General features: G+C 36.9%; 2 protein-coding genes across 2 annotated transcripts in view; one reads left to right on the forward strand and one right to left on the reverse strand.

The window, feature by feature from the left end:
• Positions 1-1,925, forward strand: part of LOC128855485 (autophagy-related protein 16-like) — a 41,917-nt gene extending 39,992 nt beyond the window's left edge. The window contains exons 6-7 of the mRNA XM_054090433.1: positions 1,080-1,444; positions 1,520-1,925. Of these exons, the coding sequence (XP_053946408.1) occupies positions 1,080-1,444; positions 1,520-1,842 (688 nt within the window). The 3' untranslated portion in view covers positions 1,843-1,925. The remainder of the gene's footprint in view (positions 1-1,079; positions 1,445-1,519) is intronic.
• Positions 1,926-14,601: 12,676 nt separating this feature from the next.
• LOC128855486 (uncharacterized) overlaps positions 14,602-21,354 on the reverse strand; it is a 98,579-nt gene continuing 91,826 nt past the window's right edge. Inside the window, exons 6-7 of the mRNA XM_054090434.1 lie at positions 20,394-20,699; positions 14,602-16,111 (exon numbers count right to left, since the gene is read on the reverse strand). Coding sequence (XP_053946409.1) covers positions 15,855-16,111; positions 20,394-20,699 — 563 coding nt within the window. The 3' untranslated portion in view covers positions 14,602-15,854. The remainder of the gene's footprint in view (positions 16,112-20,393; positions 20,700-21,354) is intronic.

The raw sequence follows: 21,354 nt of genomic DNA on the forward strand, positions 1-21,354 counted from the left end.
AGGTTTTTTTTTTTCAACCACTCTCGTACAAATCATTCTATCAAACAGGGAGGGTATGAAGAAGAAATGGAATTAGTGGGGTTTGTTAAAAATAAAAATCTGATATTTTGCATGTCTTTACGTATTTTTGCATTTACTTTTAGTAGTCGTTTCGTGTATTGCGCTTTGAGGTAGTTAATTGGCTTGTAATTCGTTTTATTCAATTGTATATGTAAATATTTTTATTATATCATTCACTGTACATACATGTATATACCTATATGTATGTATGTATGTATTCATGTGTGCATGGAAGTTAGATCCTAAGCGCGCATGCCGTAAAATTTTCAAATTTATAGCATACAACTTGGTTAGTTCTATATCACTTATGTGCATATGTATGTGTAGTATATTTGTAACTGTGTTTGTTGCTATTTTATAATTTATTGTATTCTCTTATTTTCATTTGATTTTGAAAACAATGCCATTTAGTACTTTTATAAATACCGTTAACATTGTTGTGAGTCGTTTGAACACTTCAAGCCCATTTAACATTGCCATCGAATGCAAGCAGAAATCATCACAAAAAATAACAAAAAAATAATAATTTTATTACTCATTGCGGAAATAAAAAACATTCATAGAAATAAAAATTATTTTGCATCAATCTAACCAAATTCGCCTGTGCCATTTTGACATCTGCTCTCGATGCTACTACTCACCATTCGACTCACTCTCATCACCTTCCTGTCACACGTGTACCCAACGCTTAATGGCTTAGCAAAGTACTACACTCTTAATTGCAAAATAATCCAAAGCAGAATTTTGAAAAAATAAGAAAACAAAAACAAAAACCAGAAAATCTTAAGTGTAAAAACAACAACACAAGTAACGCTGATGATAGCCATCAAATGCATCAAAACACCACCAAAGAAAAAAAAAGCAATTTTTTTTTCAATAACATTTTTTTTTTGTTGCAAACGTACCGAAAAAACAACTATTTTCCTTCTCTTCTTCTTTTCTTTTTGTTTTCGAAATCATAAACAAATTGTGCACTCCCACTTTTAAATATCTAGAAAAAGACTGCCGTCAATTTTCAGAAAACGTTCGGATAAATTGAAACGCGATCTAGAAGACGCCGTCCGTGAACCAGGCTCACCGCGTCGCGATTCGGCTAGTCCATCGTATTTGGGCGACGACGGTGACAGCATATCGTTGACAGGTGGCGGCAATAACGGTGCAGCAGGCGGTGCTGACTATTTTAATCTCGATGATATGTTGGGACCATTACATGAACTACCTCCCTACAATCCATGTATGATATCTTCCACAACACCAACAACAATATATGTGAATTTCGAAGCGCACGAAAACGAATCACATGCGGTGCGTTGGAGTCCGGTCGAGCGCATGGTGGCAACCGGTGGCGCCGATCGTAAAGTGAAACTGTGGGATGTGGGGAAAGGTAAGCGCGATTGTTGCAATATTATTTCAATTCAATAAATGGATTTATGTTTTTCTGTTTTCTGCTCTCACACAGTTGTTCAGGATCCGCGAGCGGTTTTAGGTGGCAGTAGTGCCGGCATTAATTCTGTGGATTTCGATTCGACTGGCACCTATATACTGGGCACCTCGAATGATTATGGCGCTCGTGTGTGGACGGTGGCGGATAGTCGTTTAAGGGTAAGTGGAAAAGGTGAAAAAGCGCAGAATGGCAATGCCAATGACAATGACGAGTGTGCCAATCAAAATGAAAATAATTTAGCGGATATTAAGGCAAATAAGACGTGTGCTGCACGTGGCAACTGTGCAACGGATAGTCTGATGATCAACGCTGATAGTCAGTACTTTAGTAGCGTATGAATGTGCATACATCGAATGCCAATGGAATAAGAAAAATTAGAAATTAGTTTTTGATTAATTAAACAAAAAAAATAGAAAAAAAAGCACCCACCACTTAATAATTTTATCCGTTCATATTGGCTAATTTTAATTTTAATATGGAAAATATTAATATTTTTACAATTTATTGTTCATTCATTTGTTAGTTGGAAAATGAAAATAAAAAATGTAATTACCATGGGCTGAAAATGTCAAAATTATATGTCAATAGTATATAAAAGTAGTCTCGTGTGAATAAAATTTTTGTATTAAACATATTTTTTGACAGGTAATCGGCTTAAGAAATATTATCGAAGTAGAATATACGTACATTATGTCAATTAATTCTTTGCAAAATGCAAACACAACTTGAAGTAAAACTGAAGCTAGCTAACGACACTTTTATTTTGAACGCAAATACACGCGTGTTATAATCGTAAGTTTCTGGCACACATAAAGTATGGCTGATGCTTTTAAGAGTGAAGATTTTAATCACTTTAGCAATGCCGGGTAAACGAGTTAATTAAAATTTGATTCAGTTAGTTTATTTTAATTATTATAAGGGGAAGTGGGCTAAAGAGTTGCCGGAAAGTTTTTCAATTAAGCTTCGAACTATTTACAATATTATTCAACGCGCAGAAAAAGAAAACAGGTTTGAATTAAAGCACTCAGGAGGCAGACCACCAAAGCTCTCTAGACGCGATCATTCAAAAATTTTAAAAAAGATCAGCTAATCCCCACAAACGAGTCTGAGGTAGTTGGCATCTCATATAAAAAATTATTGCGGAAAACCATTAAGTCACGAGACTGTCCGGAAAGTTTTAAGACTGCACAAATATTATTCGCAAATAGCCAGAAAAAAGCCATTACTGTCTGCAGTTAATATAGAAAAACGGCTTAGTTTTCCATTGCCAATTTTAACAGGCCAGTGGAACATAGGGATGACGTAATTTTTTGTGACGAGACAAAAATTATGCTGTATAGCCATGATGGACCCAGTAAAGTTTGGAGAAAGCCCCGCACAGCTCTGCAACAAAAAAATAGAATACCAACAGCAAAATTTGGCAAAATTTCAGTGATAGTATGGGGTTGCGTCTTGTTGTTGTTGTTGTTGTAGCAACATAAACAATCCCCACGGAGAATGCCGCTGCAGTGACAGTCCTTGGCCGGATATAAATCCGGGTCGTTCCGGTTTCGTAGAACCGACTGTCGTGGGAACGCGTTCCGGTTATGTAGAACCGACTGTCGTGGGAACGTTGCGTCTCGTCGAATGGTGTGGGTGAGTTGCGAATTTTTAATGATACAGGGTAGGCCATATAGCGTTCGCGTTTTGAACCACCTATTTTTTTGAGAATGGCAACACAAATGACATGTTAAATGTGTTCATAATTTACTTAAAGGTTTGACATTTACGAAATGGGGCGCTATAGAAGCTATACGCTTGAACAAAATTGGGAAATATTCAAAACCTGTTTCCAAAGTGGTGAGTCTTTTTGTTCTTTTCTGATTTTCACATCGGTGGCTACGTCAATAAGCAAAATTGTCGGATTTGGGACTCAGAAAATCCACACGTTACTGTAGAGAAGCAAATGCATCCACAACGAGTCACTGTTTGGTGCGGTTTTTGGTCTGGCAGATTCATCGGACCATTTTTTTCGAAAATGAGCGAGGAGCCGCGGTTACAGTAAATGGCGAGCGTTACCGTGACATGCTCAACGAGTTGTTTCCAAAAATTGAAGAGGATGACATGGACGACATTTGCTTTCAACATGACGGTGCAACTTGTCTAATCAGTGGGAATTCCGATATCAATTGACCACCTCGGAGCTGTGATTTAAGCCCGTTGGACTACTTTTTGTGGGGAGCCGTTAAGTGCAAATGCTATGCGAACCATCCAGAGACGATTGATGCTTTAAAACACGAAATCGAAGTTGCCATTCATGAAATTGGAGCCCAAACAATTGAAAATGTGCTTAAAAATTGGGTTGATCGAATGGCCTACTGTAAAGCCAGTCGTGGCAGTCATTTGAACGATATTATTTTTCATTCATAAATGACAATGTTCAATCTTCAAAATAAAAAAAAAGTTTCAAAAAAATATTGATTAGTTTTTTTTTATAGCCGATTCAAAAAGCAAATTTTACTTGGTCCACCCTATATAAAGGCAAAGGAGTACTACCGTGACATTCTCAAAAACGAGTTGACAAAAAGCGGAATGAAATTTGGATTTGTTGACCCAGAAAACCCTAATAAACTAAAATACAAACTATGTGTATCAGGATAACGACCCCAAACACAAGTCGTTGCTTTGCAAGATCTGGCTACTTTATAATTGCAGTAAAATCATTGATACGCCTGCCCAGAGTCCAGACTTAAACCCAATAGATAATTTGTGGGCTTTTTTAAAGAAGGAAGTGAGCAAACATAGCCCATCTAATAAAACCGCTCTCATAAGTGCTATTCAGGTTGAATGGCAGAAAATACCAGAGACTTACGACTTGCAAACCCTTATTCACTTCATGCCCCGTCGCCTGCGATCTGTAATGGAAGCTAAAAGGCCTTCACACTAAATATTAAAATCACAGACCTATCTTTTCCTAACAAAAGTCATATTATGTCTGAAAATGTAAACAATTAATTGACAATGCAGAATTAACTATTTTGTGGGCGTTTATGTTTTTTTTTTTACTATAATGTTTTGAAGTTTTGAGTTTTATTGCCATAAATGCGTTAACCATAATTGTTACAAAAATACTGTGTATTCAAAATTTCGAAAATGTAATTTTAGATGGTAAAATAAGTTATTAAAATGTATGAAACAAGCTTTTATCATGTTGCTCAATAGCTGTAGCTCAATACAACTCAATTAAGAGGACAACTGTTAAAAAAAAAATAAAAAAAAATTATATACTGAACTTTTATTAAAATTTTTTTAAAATTATTTAAAATGTTTTCAATGCCGCGGTTGTTTTAGCTAAACTAGCGGGGCATGTGGAACTAAGTTTTCTTTTTAGTCTAAATTATCTGAAAAAATTTGTGTGATACTACATTTACCATTAATATTATCTTTAAAAACCTTTAACAAAACTTTAAGGCGCTTAGTTTTGTGGAATATTTTAACTCAATATTGCCCCTCAAATGAGCCAACGCTTATTTTCAGAAATCTGAAAAATATTATATTAAGTTTGTAGGATCGGTGGTAGGTTCAAATGGGCTGAGATTCGCAATAATGTATTGTATATTGGGCAATTTTTGGCAAACTGTAATGTCTTTATTAATGAAACTTAGTGGAGATGTTAGGGAGGTGTTAAGGAACAATCTTTATAATTCCAAATTATTCGGGAAATAATGCGAGTCATTTCGTAATTATTTGCCTTCAAAGTGCCCTCGGGATCTTCACTATAGTTTCGCACATTACACTATATATTTTTTAACACTTCACTAAATATACACTCACACGCGTCTTTTTACTTAGTTTTATCCTTATATGCGAATTATTTTCATCAAAATTAAATGCAAATGCATTTGTCCATACAGTCATTTTCCAATTTTAAACGCGAATAAGAAGAAGATTGGAATGAAAACAGTATGATGTTGCCGGATGCCTGCAAATGAAAACAAAAATATGAACAAAAATGAAGTATCTTAGTTTAGCGTTAATAATGGGGATGGGGGTTATTGTGCCTCCTTACTACAGACACGAATATGACGTTTTAATTTTGGGTTTAATGGTTTTGATACGGAAAGGAGTTCTACGCAAAAATACTGTGGATTGCGTAGCCGGAGTTGGACTGATGAGTGTTATTTTTTTTGGGAAGGAAACTACTGGGTTGTCCATATTCGACGGACTTATGTTTTTTTTTTTTTAATCAAAGAAAAACACAATTTTTTTGATGTTGACGATAGTAATCATTTTATTTGGTTCAAGTAGATTTGTTGACATCACTTTTTGAATATGATATCTCTCAAATGGCCGCATTGAGCCTGTACGGCGTATTGTGCCCGTTTTGCAGCATTTTCCATAGTTATAGCTAACATTTCAGCTGGAATAGCGGCTATTTCCTCACGGATGTTGTTCTTGAGCTCTTCTATGGCCTTTGGCTTATTAATATAAACCTTTGATTTTAAATATCCCCACAAGAAGAAGTCAGGTGGCGTTAAATCGGGCGAACGCGGTAGCCAGTCAAAATCGCCATTTCTCGACAACAAACGACGAGTAAACAATTTCTTCAAAAAATCGATTGTGGTGCGAGCTGTGTGTGGTGGAGCGCCGTCTTGTTGCAACCATAACTGCCTCATACGCTTTCGACGAATAATTGGCATCACAAAAGTGGTTGTCATATCGCGATAACGCTCCTGATTGACTTTAACAGCTTGACCATCTTTATTTTCGAAGAAAAACGGCCCAATAATCGTTTTCGCACTAACGCCGCACCAAACAGTGACTTTTTCGTCGTAAAGAGGTACCTCTTGAATTTCGTGAGAATTTTCAGTGGCGTAAATACGGCAATTTTGCTTGTCTACCGTCCCATTCAATAAGAAATGAGCCTCATCGGACATGATGATTTTGTTCCAAAATTGGTCGTCATCTTCAGCCATTTGGATGATTCTTTGGGCCCATTTCAATCGACGAGGTTTGTCCGCAGGCAACACACATTGCGTCAATTGAATCTTATACGGGAATAAATGCAAATCAATGCGGATAATTCGTTGTAAAGTGGTCCGAGCAATGCCCAAGTGCTGTGAACGAAGATTTTGGGATGTCCTTGGCGACGTCTCAACACTGGCCCGTACAAGAGCAATATTCTCATCCGATCGCCTTGGTCGCATCACCACTCAAAAACCTTTCCTACAAACGTTTAATGGTGTTCTTAGAAGGCGCACTTTTCACATTATTTAATTTTTTATACGCACGTTGAGTTTTCACAATTGACTTCTTTTGTTGAACGTAAATTTCAACAATTTGGGAGCGCTCACGTGGCGTGTACTATTCCATGGTAAAAATCTGCTTGGACTGACGCTTCCAACGCGGTATGTGATTAAGCGATCTGACATCTCTGTCAAAAGATACAGGGTTGCCAGATGGATTCGTCGAATATAGGCAACCATGTAGTTTTTTAATAAAGACAACTACGACCACCCTATTTGTTTTGCAGAATTGATAGTCGAACTTTTTTGGAGAAAATCTGTTTATAAAAGGCATGAGGACCCGTTTGTAAAACTGATCAAAGCATTATAATACACTTATAAACCGTAATTTTTGGCTTTAAATTACTTTATTATTTTTTGTGATACGCTTAATGTCATTGTTTTTAAGTCTCGATAAGTTGTGTGTTTTTATTTTCAAAAATATTTCTCAATTTTAAATTACAGCAAAAAATACTGCAATTTTACAAGCAACCCTCCACTGAACATCTCTGCGTACGAACTTCGTTTTTATTTCAGGTGTAAGGCAACACCAACTTTTCACTAAATTACAGAACTTTAACATTAAAATACTTAAGCACTACAAGGCGGAGGTTGCGGTTTTCAGTTTGAAGATGGGGACACACCCCTCTATCCCCCCCTTTTAACATTTTTTTTCAAAGCAATAGACATTATACTAAATATTTCCCTTCAACTGTTCGACAAAAATATTCTGCGGAAAATTTCACTAGGGGTCTTTTTAGGCCGCGAAAAAGTGTGCGATAATGGACAAAAGTACACCAATAGTTTTTGTTTTTTCGTACTCACTACTTTCTCTAATGAATTACTAGGTTGTTCAATAAGTTTTGCCGTTCGACAAGAAAAACATAATTTTATGGATTGAAATACAATTTATTATTATTCAGTGTAGTCTCCCTGAATATCAATACACTTCTTCCAACGAGATTCCAATATACCAAATTGTTCCGAAAATAAGACACTGCCTTACTTTTTTTTTTGGTCCAAAATACGCGCTAGGTCTTTTTATTTTTATATAATACTATTTAACACAGAATACAGAAATTTAAATTTATTCAATTACAGTCATGTCATCTTCTACTGGAACATCGTCATAAATAAAATTCTGAATTATATTCCTGTTTTCTTCCAAATCTGACCCGATTCTCTCATGTCTTGCGATATAGCTATCGTTAAATGAATACTTCTTGTCTAAGTAGCCTGTTCGTAGTGCATTGGAAATATTGGAAACTTATCAATTATTTTGTCCAATGAAATTTTTACCCAATTCACAACTTCTTGTAAGCCTGGTTTTACAAAATTACCCCGCTGATTTCTCACCATTCTGTTTTTAATATATTCACTGATTTCCATCCGCAGATGATCCTTGAATGGCTTATTTATTGCAATGTCAAGTGTCTGGAGGTAACCAGTTATTCCTGCCGGAATCATTCCTCTCAGCAAGAAAGATTTTTATGTCTTTAGCGCGGTGAATACTGCCTGTATCCCAAACTAGTAAACCTCTATTCTGACCCTTCAACAGTGTTGGCAGCATGAAATCAACGCAAATTTTTTAACTGTTTGGGTGCACCAGGCTTTTTCACTTTCAATGACATAAATTCCTGAAACACGTCTAATCTGGTATTTTTTACCTTTAGTGATTAAAAATTGTGATTCTTTCTTGCCATCTAGACGTATCGCCAAAATACAGGTAACACGTGCACTTCGTAACCAGTAGAAGGAAAGAAATAGACGAAGAAGCCTTGTGGTGAACTGTCATTTGAGCACCTTGGCCTAGGAATTCCGCGGTCTCATCCATTGCAATCATGTTGGAGAGTTGGTACTTCGAAAAATCGATACCATCAACAAAAGGCTTAAACGCAAGTGCACGTTTAACAACTTCATTGCTTCCTGCTTAAACACTGTTGTTGATCTCCTTAGAGACATTTCATGTCGTTTCAAGAAGTTGTCCAGCCAGTGCGACGATGCTTTAAATTCTTCTGTGGATATATCAAATTCAATTGCTGTTTCGACGGCAAATTTTTGAATATCAGCCCTGCGCACAACAAAATCCATTGCTCTATTGCCTGTAATCCATCCCCAGATGCAATCTTCCATTTCAGAAAATAACAGCTGCCGACCTGAACCAACTCTACGTTTTTTCTCATTTCCTTTTTCCACCAGTTGACACAGGTAATCGTAGTCTGCACGTCATTTACGAACTATACGGAGATTCAGCATCTTCTCTTTACAAAATGCTACTAGATTTACACGACTGGAGTCTTCCACGATTCCCTCTTTGTACTCGACGGAACAGCTCTTTCGTTTTGCACTCATTTTATTCACTTTATTTTTAACTAAAATTACGTATGAGGAAATAATCAGACTTACAAGACTGAAATGAATGAGCGTTGTATACCTGCACTGTCGTTCAATGTAGACTGCTGCCCTTTGTTATATTTTTAAGATAAGATCCAAGAATTAATTTGAAACGAACTGTAGAGGTAAACAATGAATTTCTTAGAATATTTGTTTCAAACATTACATTAATAAATCAACAGCATTTTTTAACGAACTGTTTTTGTTACGTTATTTTAACCAGTGACTATTTTCGGGGGATGTTTTATTTTACAAAAACTTACGAAAATCACGACAGGGCTTATTTTCGGAGGATGTTTTATTTTCGGGAAAAAGACGGTATAAGTTCCATTCCTGTAGTGAGAATCTGGAAGGGCTGCAAAATACGCTTCCACAGCTGCTATGATCTCATCATTTGATAAAAAACGCTTTTCACGCATGTATTTTATTAGGTCTGGAAACAGATGGAAGTCGCTAGGGTCCAAATCTGGTGAATACGGTGGATGCTCCAATAATTCGAACTTCAATTAGCGGATTTTAGTCATTCTCAAAATGCTCTTGTGACAACGGTGCATTGACCTGAAGATCGATTTTTTTTCTTCTGCAAACTGGGTCTCTTTCACGAATGTTTTCCTGGTTTAAAGAGTTACAATAATATTCAGAATTCATTGTTTTACCAGTTTGCAAGTAGTCCACAAATATCATTTTTTAGCATCCCAAAAGGTTAATGCTAACACCTCCTTAGTTGATTCCTGGACACCAATTCGTTTCTGAGCCGAAGAACCACGTTCACACCACTCGTTAGCCTCATGTTTTGATTTAGGATCACGATGATAAACCCAAGTCTCATCCATAGGGATGAATCGACGCACTCAATCATCAAAATAAACAAGACTGAGCTAAAATAGAAACGACAGGAGCTTTGTTCTTATAACTTCGAGTTTATTTATTCAAAATGGTCCCCTCATTCAAAGCATTTAATCCTGACCTAAACCTATTAAATAGCAAACCTGCTGCTGAAAAACAGCTCTCGACCTCAACACTGGTCTCCTGAACTGTCAAAAGCTAGTCATAAGCCGCCTCCTTTACAAAATATTATATTTGTACTTTTTGTATTTACTCGTCGGCTTAATTATACTTCCTTCGTTTTAAGTTTGTGCAGATTGATTAAATAAATTGTGAATTTTTCTTCATAACATAAAAATTTGTAAACTACAAATGGTAGATGGCTGTAGTGATCGATTGCTCTTAAAGTATCGATCAAACAAATTCAAATTTATGCTCGTTGTCAAGGTGATTTTTCGCACTAAATATTTTTTTTGTCTTTTGTTTGTTCCATTCAGTTGTGAGTTGCGGGATATTAAAAATGGAAGAGAAAGAGAAAATTCGATAGATACAGTTTTTTTTGAGAAAAGCGCAAATACAAACCTGGCCGCTGAAATGGTGCCGATACTGTAACAGCTAATCACGTTCACTTTTGGTTTCGTCGATTCTGTTCAGACATTTTGGATGCTAAAGAAAATGTTGATAAAGTCGAAAATATCGATGTGTAATCGTATACAGAAATAATCGAATTTGGCCGGCATGTTAGTAGTCGTAACATCGCTTAATGAGATTCAGGGATTAGGCCCATTTCTGTTTAAGGGGATTCTAAACTTGCAAAATCATCGGGATTGGAGGGACGAGATTGATCAGTTGCCTCCATACTTCAAAAAAGTCATTTTTCAGTGTTGTTTTTGGTAACACCAGCGCTTAGTTTTTACACTCGCTGTTGGCGCGGACTGATATCGGACGAGTATAACAAACCTTTTGCGCCCATTGAAGCCGAATGAGTTCGTGCGTGACTACCATTCGTGAGTGTTTCAAATAATACATAGAAAAAAATGTTTTGAATAGCGATCGCCCTGCGGCAAGCAATGCCAAACCTTCCGAGTGTATTTCTGCCATGAAAATCTTCTCATTAAAACCATTTGCCGTATGAAGAACATCAAGACGCACACCACAAATGGAAGGAGATGCTCGGTCTAGAACCTAACAGAAGTGTACGCGCCAATATATTTTCTTATTTTATAGCAAACCCTTTTGCGGCCTGGAATGTGTGATATGGCTGTCGCAAACATGCGTTTCACATGATGGCGCCACTTGCCGCACTGCGCTTGCAAATTGAGTTTATTGGAGGAGAAGTTCCAGCGCTTGTCCACTGAGATCGTGAGTCTTAACGCCGCTCGCCTTTTCTTTCTGGGGTTCCACGTGAAATCTCTGGTCTGTCCAGGCAAGCCACAGGCTCGTAACTCGCGTTTTTTATGTAATGATTCCCTATTTATGCAAAGATGTTGGCCAAAAGTGGGCTGCTAAATTCACTTAAACTGTTTTTATTTTTAATTTCGAAAAAAAACGAGCGTTCTCAATGAAAAACTCTATATTTCACAGGGCGTTTAAGGAAAATAATTTTTGGCAGAATTTGTAAGGGGAATCTACCGAAACAGTCTTACATGAGATAGTAGGGACTGTAGAGAAATATCTGGAGGGAAACAATTCACTTTGACGAGCTTTATAGACATAGAGGGCGTCTTTAATAATGTTGCGGCTGAGTCAGCTTTCACTGCACTAAACAGGCTAGGGGTAGAAAGACCTATCTACCTCTGGATCTCATCCTTGGTTCTAATGATTTCAAGAGCTTTCCTCTCAGTAATGGCTGCAATTTTGGAAGGTGCATTGGCTACACTCAGTAGTTGTCTACTCAGGTGTGCCCTTGACAGTTGTTAACCCTTTCGGTACATCTTTTTATTGCGCCATCCAAAAAATCCAAATTTTTGTCTGAGTATTTATTTTAGGACCAATAACAATACAAATAATTTTTTTTTTGTTAAGTGATTTTTTTTTAATGTTGCCATATGGCAACAAATGTTGTGTATTCGTTTTAATCGCAAATAATCTTCTTCTGCAATCTAATGCAAGTTAACACCTTACGAAAAATTTGTTGCCATATGGCAACAAGCTTAGTTTTAAAAATTAGTACAGCTTTTAAAGCTGCTAGCAAAAAAATATTTATATGCCAAATGACAGATTGAACATTTTTCTATATACTTTATTCAAAAATTGTTGAAAACATTTGCCCAAAATGCCTCAAAAATCTAAAAATGCAAAATACAAATTTCAGAGTGAAGTGCTATATGCCAGAAGGCTTTCTTTAAAAATGTTGTATTACCGATATATAATGGGCGGTTATTATTTATTTTATTTCTGTTTAACCATTAAACTTCAATTTTTGAAAATATGTAACAAAAAAGTTGATATTTTTTACAAGAGAGTGTTGACGGCCTTTTAAAGTTTACTGTTGCCAATTTCTCAAAAAAGCGTAAGATACATGGAGGTCTTCTGTCTTATCGTGTGCTATCTAAAAACACTATGGCCTCAATACGACAGAAACAGATCGCTTAAGGTGATGGAAATGTGCCGCCATTCAATTTCCAAACTTATTGCGATGTTCGCTGGTCACTGGGTGATCGGAACTCATGCGGAGAAGCTTGGACTTCAGTACAACCCCTATTGCAGAAGTTGTGGGGATCGTACAGACTAATAGGCTGTTGAGCACTTCTTTGCAAATGTCTGGCTCTGGCGGCTAGGCGCTTGAGATTCCTTAGCGTACCCTTTGGGGATGGCCTGAGGAAATTCTCCAGCCTAGTTCCCTTTTCTCCCCTTCACTACATCAACAGTACTGGATGGCTGTAGACGGTTTTTCTCTTCCCTAAATTTTTCGCCGGTAGTGGCCCACATTAAGGTATCAAAATGGCACGTAAGTGTAGCTGGGGTACTCTTGGCATCTAACCTACTTACCTACCTGTATTTTCTAGACCCAATTTTTTATTAGGGTTGTTCACAAGTAAGTGAAAATCCGTGTGGAGGTATTCTGGTATTTACAATTTACAGTGGTACTACAACAACAAAGTGTGCGTGTATGTGTTGCCGGCTAATTCTGGATTTTTTTTTAAATTTTTATTCAAGAAATAAAACCATTTAAACACATTTAATTACTATGTCATTTTATTTATTTATTCATTTTATTAAAAAAGAGTACAAAATCATGAATTGTATATTATAAAAAAATTTAAATGATAAAATAAAAAATTTCACACAATTTAAATTAATATTTTTTGTTGCGTACATTTCTGGGTTTAGCACAAAGAGGCGATTTCAGCGATTTGAATCACTTTTTTACGTTAGTGCTAACTAAAAAATATTTTTGCCTATACCAACGGCCTTCATACTGCACCCGTAATTAGTAGTTAGGTTGCATATATGGAAAATACAAACTAAACGTTAACTAGAAGAATAAATTAAAGAGGCAGAATTTTATTCCGAAATCATAATTATTATAAATAATTAAATAAAAAATGCGCTATTAATTATTAATATTGTTTTGTTTTTTTGCTTTGTTATTTTTTGTTATTGCCTGACGTGTTAGAAAAAAGGACAAGTGAAAAGCAGTGGTGGCATACAAAATACGCGTTCGAATTTTCCAACCAAACCAAAAATAAAAAATAAATAAAATAAGAAAAGAAAAACTGCATAGCTATACTAAATTATATTGCATTCAATTATGGTTTGCTTAAGCGTTACTAGATTGCTGATTGTGTATGTGTGTATGTGTATGCGTGTGGCTATGTTTTGCATATGGACGTTGTAGGGGTTCCTACTAATACTAAATAGAACCACTGCTCCTATGAAATTCATATTGCATGTCCCAAATCCTGTGGGATATGGTGACAAGGTGGCTCAAAATTAATCGCTCTAACGAAAGATTTATTATGGCGTCGAGTATCAATAATATTTGACTGCAGTATATAAATAGGCGAACATACCAGCATTGGTCAAGCTCAACGATTTCCATCTTTCGAAATAATTTCAATTGTTTTGTCTTATTTATCAAAAAAGTTATTCATTCAAAAGCAATTCAATTTTTTTCTTATTTATCGAAAAAGTTGTTAATTCAAAATCAATTCGAATTTCTTTTCTTATTGAAGTTATTTAAAAACAAAAAAAATATTCATTAAAAATCAATTCGAATTTTTTTCGTATTTATCGAAAAAGTTATTCAAAGACAAAAAAAGTTATTCATTCAAAAACAATTCAATTTTTTTCTTATTTACCGAAAACATTCAAAAACGAAAAAGTTATTCATTCAAAATCAATTCGATTTTTTTCTTATTTATCGAAAAAGTTATTGATTCAAAAGCAATTCGTTTTTTTTCTTATTTATCAAAAAAGTGTTTGATTCAAAATCAATTCGAATTTTTTTTTTCTTATTTATCGAAAAACTTATTCAAAAACAAAAAAGTTATTACTTCAAAATCAATTCGAATTTTTTTTTTTATATATCGTAAAAGTTATACAAAAACGAAAAAGTTATTAATTCAAAATCAATTCAAACTTTTTTCTTTGTTATTTATCGAAAAAGTTATTTAAAAAAAAAAAAAAATTGATGATTAATTTTGCGCCACCTTGTATCTGCTTGCAAGTATGAGTGTGCCGGTGACTGTTCTGCTTAGATGTGTGTGCATGTTTCTGTTCGCATGCCTATTATAAATCTAGTATTCTAGGAAAATAAAACTATTGCAGTGAATTTTCTATTTTAAATCCGCCATAAATGCAGCTTCTCTAATAGCTAAGTTTTCATGCATGTCACTTTTTTCGCTTCTAAGAGTAACTATGTGTCAAATGCATACAAGTATACTCGTACATACATACATACATATGTATGTGTGTGTACAGTACTCGTACGTATAAAATCTACTTAAGTCTACGTTTTGCTTGCAGCTCAACTACGCCATAGTTTGCAAACCGAACCATAGTTTGTGTCGTATTAATTTTCTTTGACGCGCTGCATTTTGAATTTTGCAATTTTTGCAAAGAAAAATAATACAAACTTCAAAAACCATCAGTCGTCCTTTTTTCTGAATATTCTCGCATTTTCACTATTACCTATGTTTTGTTTTTATATGAAATGTCTTATTGCGTTCGTTCAATCGATTACAGATTCCTTAGTATTTGCTGAAGGGTAATTAAATATTTTGTTTTCTTGCATAACTTAAAAACTAGTATTTTAGACTATTTAATTCCCAACATTTTGCTGGCATCCAAATGCGCTTTTGCTTCTTTACGGTCTTCGTTACAGAACCGCTGTAAGAATCTTATGTTTTTTTTTTATTTTTAATTTCTTTGTTTTTTTTTTCTACCCTCGATAATAATAATAATAATAATGTACCTACTATTAAATATGTAATTACTTTAATCAATATTATCAATATCGTTAATATTGCCCACGAGTTTCACTATCCGGCACCATGTAAGTTTCATCTGCTGCGCGCACCTCAATTAAAACTTCTTCGCAGTAACTTTTTCTACTCCTACCTAAGCTCACTTTGTTTTCGTTACTCTTTTTAATGGCGTCATCGTTATGCATTTTTTTGTGTTTTTTTTTAGTTTTTTTTGCTTGTTTTTTGTTCATTGCTTCAGCTGAGGCTGTAATAAGTTCTTACTCCTCTTGTGGCAAGAAGTCTCGCATTTTTCTACCCCCCAAACCAACCAGCTAACACTTGCATCATTTCAATAAATCCTTTCGAGGTGGTTTATCGTTTGTTCTCTACGTTAAGCCGTCGTCGTTTTCATGTATGTCGTTTTTTGTTTTGTTTTCCTTTATTATCCTCTCGCTTCTAAAATTGACGTCCATGCCGTCCTGCGAAACCAGTGTCATATAGTTTGCACAACGATTCGGATCGCGCATTTGGCACACTGGTCACCATTGTCGAGCCATTTACCGAACTGCCATTGTGTGAGCCATAACTGGAGCCGCTGCTGAGCACATCGTTGCTGTAGGGTTGCTGCTTTCGGCGTCGTTGATGCAGATAAGTCCAGATGGCAATGACTGCCAGTTGTGCTAGCAGGAATACTGTGACAGCCACAATGAGTCCTGAAAAACGAAAGGGAAAAAATTAAGTTTTTTAAAAGGTGTTTTTTTTGTGGCGCAGTCGGTGTTTGTTCGTCTGGTCAAGATCATCTTTGACTGTGCGGAAAAATGCTGATTATTGTCGAGACAACTTTTAGTCCTTATTCTGTCCGGGTAGCTTTGTGTATACTCGTACACGTACAAGGTGCGCACAAAGTGCATTTGGGCATTCTGTACTTTTTATAAAGCGCATTGCGTTTCCATTATGTAGCAATGCGTCGAGATTACGATTGAATCTTATACGATATGTTCCGTCAACTCGCCGGAAGGCACCATACATTGTGCGCAGTATTTTTCTGTCAAACCTCAGTATTGATCGATGTCACGTTGCTGCTGCATCTTAGTATGGGTCTTCCAAGCGTTTTATACATTCCCATCTTTTGAGCTCTTGATAGCAGTCGAAACTTGAACAATTTTATGTGTGCAAAGAATGCTTTAATTGCCGCGCTTACTCGGTAATTTATTGCCATGGAAATGTCTTAAATACAGAGACCTAAGTATTTGAATTTGTAGACTCTGTAAACATTCACCCTATCGGAAGATTTATAATTTTTGCAAATGGCGTGTGTGTCAATCAAATTTGATACTTGTGAACAGATCAAATCAATGGAGCGCGTAAAGGTCAAATAAAGATTTCCATCACAAAAAACAATTTTTTTATATTAACTAAGAAAGTTATTTAAAATAAATTTTACGCCAACTTGCGTATAGTCAGTGACGTAAAAATCAATGCAGCAAAGGATCCGTTATGCTGGTGGTTTGAGACTCTCATCACTCTGTGCCGTGGATATGCCCAAGCATAGGACAGTCCTCCAATATAACAATAAAATTGGTCAAAAAGTCTATTAAAGGCCAAAATATATCCTTCAGTTATTTTAGCGAGCTGGCTGGAGGGACAGCTCTCAACTATTTATAAATTAGAGTTTTTAACTCGACACGGACTTTCGACTCACTGAAGAACGAGAACGGTTTATCGCGGAATTTCTCCGTTTATATTTTTTGTAATAGTTTTTCTTGGCGGCCGCCATAGCCGAATTGATTGGTGTGTGAGTACCATTTGGAAGTGCTCGGGTCCGAAACTCTCGTCCTGAAACATCGAATGATAGACACATTTTTTCTAATAGATTATCAAAACAGGAACACAGGAAGAGTGCTGCTGTAATTTATCGAGAATTTTTTGTTCAGGTCGAAAAGCCAATAACGGAAATAACAGTTGAACTTCGATTGGCGGAAGAAAGGCCGCAAGGTCGACTGGTGCAAAAGTAGTCATTGCTAACAGCATCGCAACGACAACACCGAATTTAGTTTGTTCCGAGAGATCATATCCCTGACTCAAAATACGTTGGATTTTATTATATACAGCGATCATTGAGATGGTAGGAAATACCTGCGGTGGCTGAAAACGCGCAACATTCGACCCCAAGTTCATATCACCAATCATAAAGCACGGGAGAGACTCAATAATGGTGTGGGGCTGCTTTTCGTGGAACGGAAATGGTCTGGGTCAATTCATCGTATTGAAGGTAATATAGATGCGGTCAAGTACGACCGTTCAGATACTTCAAAATGTAATGCTACCTTAGGCGGAAGAGAATTTACCGGTTATTTGGAAAATTCAACAAGACAATGATCCGAAGCACACATCTCGTGTGGCATATACGTTATTCGGATACAATTTGCTCATTATGCTCGATTGGGCATCTTCGAGTGCCGCCTTAAATCCAATAGAACATCTTTGGAACGATGTAAAAAGTGCACTCAGTACGCAAAATATCACAGATTTGGATGAGTTGTTTGAAAAGGCCAAAGCAGTATTGGAATCTACTACTGTTGAACTTTGTAGAGGTTTAATAATGTCAATGCAAAGGCGCTGGGGCCGATGTAGCCGAATGGGTTGGTCCGTGACTACCATTCGGGAGTGCGTAGATTCGAATCTCTATGCATGAACATCAAATAATAGAACAACTTTTGTTTAATAGCGGTCGCCCCTCCACGTATCTTATGTCTTTACTTTTACTTTGGGATGTATGGCAGGTAGGTTGGTAGGTAGGTTGGTAGGTAGGTAGGTAGGTAGGTAGGTAGGTTGGTAGGTTGGTAGGTAGGTAGGTTGGTAGGTAGGTTGGTAGGTAGGTTGGTAGGTAGGTAGGTTGGTAGGTAGGTAGGTTGGTAGGTAGGTTGGTAGGTAGGTTGGTAGGTAGGTAGGTAGGAAGGTAGGTAGGTAGGTAGGTAGGTAGGTAGGTAGGTAGGTAGGAAGGTAGGTAGGTAGGTAGGTAGGTAGGTAGGTAGGTAGGTAGGTGGGTGGGTAGGTAGGTAGAAGAGGCAGCTGGTCTTTGAAGTAACTTACTTAGACCGTTGCCGATAAGTTGTGATATGACAACAGAAGTATACCTACTGCTAATCGTTAAACCATTTGGCTTAAAGTACAAACCCATGGATAGATTTGGCTCACTCTTATATCCTTAAGATCATCAGCATCATTCAAGAGCGATGAACCAAAGTATCTAAACTTAGAGATGTCAGACAGGCTCTCCCTCATTCTTACAGTTTCTAGTACAATAGTCGAAATGAGGTACGTTCAATCTTTGAGGATATGGACCATAACATATGACCTGTGATGAAAGCAACTAACAAAGTCACGTTTTTCGTTGACCTATTAAGTAGCGCCTTTGAGCACCTGACGCCCTATTCTGGTCAAAATTCTTTTGGTAGCATTACATGTCAGACCCATCTCGTGTAGACTGAAGGGGCAATGCTTTTTGTATCACGCCGTTTGAGAGGAGTATGCCTACAATCTCTATACTAAGAGGGAGGTAAGTGGTAGTGCCCTCTCTCGCTAACTGGGAGGCATAAATATATATATATATATATATATACAATTGGCGCGTACACTCTTGTTTTGGGTGTTTGGCCGAGCTCCTCCTCCTATTTGTGATGTGCGTCTTGATGCTGTTCCACAAATGGAGGGACCTACGGTTTCAAGCCGACTCCGAACGGAAGATATTTTTATAAGGAGCTTTTTCATGGCAGAAATACACTCGGAGGTTTGCCATTGCCTGGCGAGGGGCGGCCGCTATTAGAAAAATGTTTCTCTTAATTTTTGTGTTTCATCGAGATTCGAACCTACGTTCCCTCTGTGAATTCCGAATGGTAATCACGCACCAACCCATTCGGCTACTGTGGCCGCGGCGGCGGCTGGGAGGCATAGTAAATTGAAAACTTTCAGACCGTTTTTCTCGATTGTTTTAATTTTCGATGTAAGACGTTCTTCCGGCTGACTAGCGATATTCATATGTATATCCACAACTCTTAATGTAATGCAAGTCTTTTTGTCTCTTCGTAATATATCTCGCAAACATTTCAAATCTTCCGTTTTTTTTTCTAACTTGCCACACCTTGCTGCTGATAAATCGCATCCAATTCAAAGTGTCACTTCGCTATTGCTGTAGTGGCGCCAACGACATTATCAGCTACAGCCACCAATTTCCCATTACGACGCTTATCACATATCATTTATGTAGAAGCATTTTTCCCACAAAACCACACTATCACCCTTGAACGACGACACTCTCTCTATCTTGCCTACATACATACGTATATGCAACTATTCTGCGCTAATCTGTGAAAACGGACACTTGAGCTCTATCGCATTGGCGCTATCTGTTAGCAACAATGTTTGCCGTATATTTGTTGTTTGCATTAACAATCGCCGATTGAACGATATCCAACATGTATTGTACGTATGTATGTGTGTGTACAGTGACGGTAAGAGATATCACAAGCAATTACGTCAACGCTTAACGCCTGATTGCGCTCGCTGTGACTACTCCGTGTACAAGTATATGTTGGCACTGGACAGACGCAACTCCAATCTAAGAGTCTCTGAGTACTACTAACTACCGACTACAAAGTTAGTTGCTTTTGTCTCGGTTGATCAAGTCCAGCAATAGTTTATAAATGTACCTTCATACATAAGATTAACACACCTTTGCAAAGGTTGGTGTTGTATTGTTGTTGTTGTTGTTGTTGTGTTGATCGTCTTGATTGTCTCGACGATCGCCGTTAGTGTGATGATCGTCTGCCCTACCACGATCATCAGTTGCGCTTGTCGTCTGCACGTCTGCACTGTACGACCAACTTAGAACTGTGTAAGTGTATGTGTATGGGTGTACATATGTATGTGTATGGGTGTGTGCAGTAATTGTCTGCATGCAGTACTACTGTCTATTGTCTGTCCGGTCTTACTTACCGATCGCATTAACACAGTATCCTTGTCCTGCTTCGCCGCTAATGAAAATCATCTCATTGCCATCGTACGCCGTTGACTTGGGCTGTTGTTGTTGCTGTTGCTTATCGAAGCCAAATTTGTCAGTGATCTGAATTGATTGTACCAAAAGCATATCCTCTTGACTAGGTTTGCTGCTCGTCGAGGCGGCTGTCTCACGTCTGGTGCGCAGGCGCAATTGCTGTTGTTTACTATGCAGGCGCTGTTGTTGCTCCACCTGTTGTTGTTGTTGTTGCACGTGGCTGCTCTGCACAGTGCCGGCAAAAGTTTCTACATGTTTGCCGGTATAGCAAAGGGCAGGAGGCGATGCCAAATAATGAAAAGAAAAATGAGAATAAAAATGAAAATATAAGAAAAAAATGTAATCAGTAAGACAGATACAATTTTTCATTTGCTACCATGTTTTTTTGGAATCTTTGTTTCTACTCTTATTTTATGCATATGTTTGGTTGTTTTTTTGTGTGACTTTTACTTGTTGTTGTAACAGTTTATTGCAACAACAGCAGATAGCATAAATCTACGTTTCGTACAGAATGAAGCCATAAAAAATGAAATGCCGTCATTAAATTGAGTTCCACTCGTACAAACAACATAGAGTTGCTTGCCTTAACCCTTGCACACTTGTAAATTATTTGCTATTTATTCTTTTTTGTTTCTAATGCGAATTGTTTTTATTTTATTGCGGCGAAAGCTGAAATGAGTTGGTGATTCCATGTATTATTCTGGAGAAAGGTTGGGTGCTGTATTGAAAAGGATGTTTACTGTCTGTAATTGCTTTTGACTCAAACTTCGTATTTTTGCACTTTTAAATTTAAAAACTTATCTGCAATAATCTTCTCTAATCGAAAGCACTTGATCTTTAACTTCTTGCTTCGGCAAACCTTTTATTGCGCGAGCAAAAGGCGTTGGTAAAGATTTTCGCAAA

The sequence above is a fragment of the Anastrepha ludens genome, chromosome 2 (assembly GCF_028408465.1).
Source record: "Anastrepha ludens isolate Willacy chromosome 2, idAnaLude1.1, whole genome shotgun sequence".
Taxonomy (NCBI): domain Eukaryota; kingdom Metazoa; phylum Arthropoda; class Insecta; order Diptera; family Tephritidae; genus Anastrepha; species Anastrepha ludens.